We start from the raw sequence: 4672 nt of genomic DNA on the forward strand, positions 1-4672 counted from the left end.
AACAGTTGTATGAGCCCCAAATAAAATGATTTTTTTAAAAGAAAAAAAAAAAGAAAAATAAAACACTTGTCATTAGTGAATGACTAACATGTCAAGGCCAGTTATTGGAATCTGCAATTCAGGTGTATTAAACTAGCTCTTGGAATCTTAGGTTAGATCAGACAGATTTTTATTAGCTGTAGATTTGTTTGAATAGTTGTTACTGTGTTTGTACTAAATTCCTGGTCTTACTGGATATCCTTGGTCAGTTTAATCAGACACATTGAAGTCTGTTTCTATGGATGAACATTGGGGGCAAATATATGTGTCTTAACCTGCTTTATCAGATTGCCTTTGAAACATGGAAATGTGTATATACACATATACATAGATAATTACTATATATTTTGGGGTTGGGAAAGAAGAAAAAGAAAGCTATTATTTCCAGAAGTCCAACTATGTGCCTATAACCTAGTTAGGTACTTAAGCAGGTAATTAGTGATGCAATTTTAAATGGCATAGCTCAATGAAAAACATTATCACTGACCAATGAAAAAATACTCACAGATAAGTTGCTTTGTTAAAGTCATACTAGCAAATTGTTGTCATCAAGTCCGCTTGTACCACAGAATGAGTCCTTTCTCTGCTCCACGGTTAAAACCTCGATGTATTTCCAGTGCCTTCCAACCTAGAAGGCTCATCTTCTAGCCCTATATCAAAGTTTTCTATTGTGGTCCGTCATACTGTGATCCAGTGTCATGAACTGATTTTCAAGAGTAGATCTCCATCTTCATGTGTAAGCTCCACTGAAGCCTATCTACCCTGGATGAAAGTGTTGGTGTTTGAAACAACCGGCAGCATCGCTTCTAGCACACAGCAACTCATAAACCTCCACAGCAAAACAGAATGGGGTAGAGTTGCAAATCATGAATCATTATTTAAAGCCCTAGTTTCTCTGATTCCAAAAGCTATGGCTGCAGTATATCAAGTATCTTCTATGTGCCACACATGTAAAATAGGAAAAAATCCTTGTATGGCCTCACCAAAGATTTAATATGAGAAATGAGTTAGTTATTTTTAAAATAGCCTAGTCCATGGACTACAGGATCTCAGTAGTGATCTCTTTCAATTTGGTTCAATTTGATATGGTAGACAATTTACTCTTGATTTATGTACCATTAGTCTCTGTAGTCAGCATTGAGAAATATGTTTTTCAAATTGTTGTTTTTATCTCTTTCTCATTGTAGGTGCTTTTAAGCCCTGTGAATATTTACTGGGAAGCTGGATGATTCGTCTTACTGTGTGGTTCATTTTCCTAGTTGCATTGATTTTCAACCTGCTTGTCATCGTGACAACATTTGCATCTTGTACATCACTGCCTTCCTCCAAATTGTTCATAGGCCTGATCTCTGTGTCTAACTTACTCATGGGAGTCTACACAGGCACCTTGACTTTCCTGGACGCTGCGTCTTGGGGCAGATTTGCTGACTTTGGCATTTGGTGGGAGACTGGAAGTGGCTGCAAAGTTGCTGGGTTCCTTGCAGTTTTCTCCTCAGAAAGTGCCATATTTTTGTTAACATTAGCGGCCATTGAAAGAAGCCTATCAGTAATGAAAAATGGGAAAAGCAAGCATCTCAAACAGTTCCGGGGAGCTGCTCTTTTTGCTTTCCTGGGTGCAGCAGTTGCAGGCTGTTTCCCCATTTTCCACAGAGGGGAGTACTCTGCATCACCCCTGTGTTTGCCATTTCCCACTGGGGAAACAACATCCTTGGGGTTCACTGTAACGTTAGTGCTTTTAAACTCATTAGCATTTCTATTAATGGCCATTATCTACACTAAACTGTACTGCAACTTGGAGAAAGAAGACCTGTCAGAGAACTCACAGTCTAGCATGATTAAGCATGTTGCTTGGCTCATATTCACCAATTGCATTTTTTTCTGCCCTGTTGCATTTTTCTCATTTGCACCATTGATCACGGCAATCTCTATCAGCCCTGAAATAATGAAGTCCGTTACACTGATATTTTTCCCATTGCCTACTTGTCTGAATCCAGTCCTGTATGTTTTCTTCAACCCAAAGTTCAAGGAAGACTGGAAGTTACTGAAGCGACGTATTACCAAGAAAAGTGGATCGGTGTCAGTTTCCATCAGTAGCCAAGGTGGTTGTGTGGAACAGGATTTCTACTACGACTGTGGCATGTACTCCCACCTGCAGGGCAACCTGGCTGTGTGTGACTGCTGTGAATCATTTCTTCTGACAAAGCCAATATCCTGCAAACACTTAATGAAATCCCACAGCTGTCCTGCACTGGCCGTGGCATCATGTCAAAGAGCAGATGGCTATTGGTCCGACTGTGGCACGCAGTCTGCCCACTCTGATTATGCAGATGAGGAAGATTCCTTTGTCTCGGACAGTTCTGATCAGGTGCAGGCTTGTGGACGGGCCTGTTTCTATCAGAGTCGAGGATTCCCTTTGGTGCGCTATGCCTACAATCTACCAAGAGTTAAAGACTGAATTAACCTGTAATTGTTTCTCCCACCAACAAAAATCAGTGTTTATAGAACGAACCTTCTTCTGATCTGTCGTCTGCAAAGCACTTCTATAATCACTGCCTGGGGTCACTTAGAAGAAGGGGAAGGTAGTAGTATATTTCTCAAACCATACGCTTTTGAAGAGCAGGTGCCTAAATTATAAAATGGTGGTAAATGCAACACCCAAGCCATGTGTGGGTTATTTGTAACGTTTTTCACTTGAAAAGGGGCTTTTTAGGTAGAGTAACAACGTAATGTTGAAGGACCCCGGGTAGTGGCACAGGGGCTAAGCACTTAGCTTTTAAGGAAAAGGTCAATGGTTCGAATCCACCATCTGTTCCTCAGCAGCTGGCTTCCGTAAATATTTTCAGTCGTTGAATCCTGTGGGGCAGTTCTACTTTGTCCGATGGGGTTGCCAGGAGTCAGACTCGGCTTGATGGCAAGGGGTTTGGTTTTGGTTTAGCAATAATGTTAGCTTTCTCTGATGCATAAGAAACAAATTTAAACCTGTTTCTGAAGTAAGCACAAAGCAAAGAACAGCTGTTAATATTTTTGAAAATTTATTCTGAAATGTGATTTTTATATGGCCGAAGAAAAAGTCTCGCTAATTTTAACATTTTTTAGTATATTATCTCTAATTAATATTTCCTAGTATATTAATCTCAGGATAACTTATTGCAGGGCCAAAAAGGGATTATCTCCCAAGTAGAACTGTGAAAGTATACATAGGCATTACTTTATTGTGCTTTATATTTCCATCTTTAGACATCATAGAATTATAAATTTTACTTAGATGATTTATAAATCTAAAACTGTAGATGTTTTAAAAACAGTATTAACAGCTGTTAGTTAAAAAAAAATCTGAACAATTGTTTTCAGTCTTTATACATTGCTTCACTGCAGTAACAGTGTTTTTTTCCATATTTGTGATCATACTACTAGGAAAAAGTAAGGGCTAATTACTGTGTGGGTTATACAGATTTGGCTAACTTGCTAACTAGTATGGGGTTCTTAATAGTATCTGAAGCTGACTCCTTGTAATGTTCCCACTAAAAAACAGTGCTCACTGGTAACAGAAAGATTGATGATTAGAACCAACCAGCTGCCCTGGGGGAATGGGGGGAGAGGGGAGGAAGGGTGTAGCAGTCTGCTTTTTTAAAGGTTTTACGGGCTTCGAACACCTTTCTGGCAGCTCTATTTTGGCTTATAGGGTTGCTCTAAGTCAGAATTGATTCAAAGGCAGTGGGTTTAGATTTTGTTTAGAAATATCATAGGCTCGACAGAATTTTCCAATTTTGTTGGTGTTATCTATAGCTTGATTTATAAAGTAGACTGTAGTGAATAATTGCATATAATTGGAAGAAATTGACAGTAATTAAGAAAGCACTTGTCTTTATTTCTTAGCTGGATTTTCATGTACTGTGCTATGACATGGTAGTGTTCATACTTTTTACCTTACTATGATTACAAAAGAGCCTACCCAACAGCTCAAGTGCTGAGCTTTGGTGAGAATAGACAAATACCAGATGTACTCGAGTAAAAGCCGACCCGAATATCCACCAAGGCACCTAATTTTACCACAAAAACTGCATTAAAAATGTGTTAAAAAAACTCGGCTTCTACTCGAGTATATATGGCATATCATGAAATGCAAAACAACAAAAAATAGGAATGAAGCTCAGTCCTATGTTTAAATTTTCTTTTACTTGATTCTCATGTACGGGATTTTGGCATGTCACTATTGAGTCTTAAAGTTACAAATGTTAAAAAAAAGGTACAAATTTATAATGTGTTCTTTGAATAATATGCTAAATTAGTAGCAAACCCACTGTCATTTTAGTTGTTCTGGTTATGCTAAAAAATGTTAAGCTAGGTTGCAGTTTAATAATTAAACTGTATATAATGTGCATATGATGAAGTTTTATCTTATATAAATTATTTTTAGAACACAAGTTGGGAAATGTGGCTTCTGTTCATTTCGTTTAATTAAAGCTACCTCCTAAACTATAGTGGCTGCCAGTAGCTGAATGTTAAATTGTGGTTTATATACTTTTTTTGCATTGTAAATAGTCTTGGTTGTACATTGTCAATGTAATAAAAACAGAACCTTTGTATATCAAAATCATGTAGTTTGTACAAAATATGGGAGGGATTTATTTAC

At 37.8% G+C, this 4672-nt stretch overlaps 1 protein-coding gene across 1 annotated transcript in view; it reads left to right on the forward strand.

The window, feature by feature from the left end:
* LGR4 (leucine rich repeat containing G protein-coupled receptor 4) overlaps positions 1-4128 on the forward strand; it is a 64408-nt gene extending 60280 nt beyond the window's left edge. Inside the window, exon 17 of the mRNA XM_045290974.1 lies at positions 1227-4128. Within this exon, the coding sequence (XP_045146909.1) occupies positions 1227-2494 (1268 nt within the window). The 3' untranslated portion in view covers positions 2495-4128. The remainder of the gene's footprint in view (positions 1-1226) is intronic.
* The last annotated feature ends 544 nt before the right edge of the window (positions 4129-4672 follow it).

This window comes from Echinops telfairi, unplaced genomic scaffold, assembly GCF_000313985.2.
Source record: "Echinops telfairi isolate 266 unplaced genomic scaffold, ASM31398v2 ScPeMD7_60;HRSCAF=208, whole genome shotgun sequence".
Classification (NCBI taxonomy): Eukaryota; Metazoa; Chordata; class Mammalia; order Afrosoricida; family Tenrecidae; genus Echinops; species Echinops telfairi.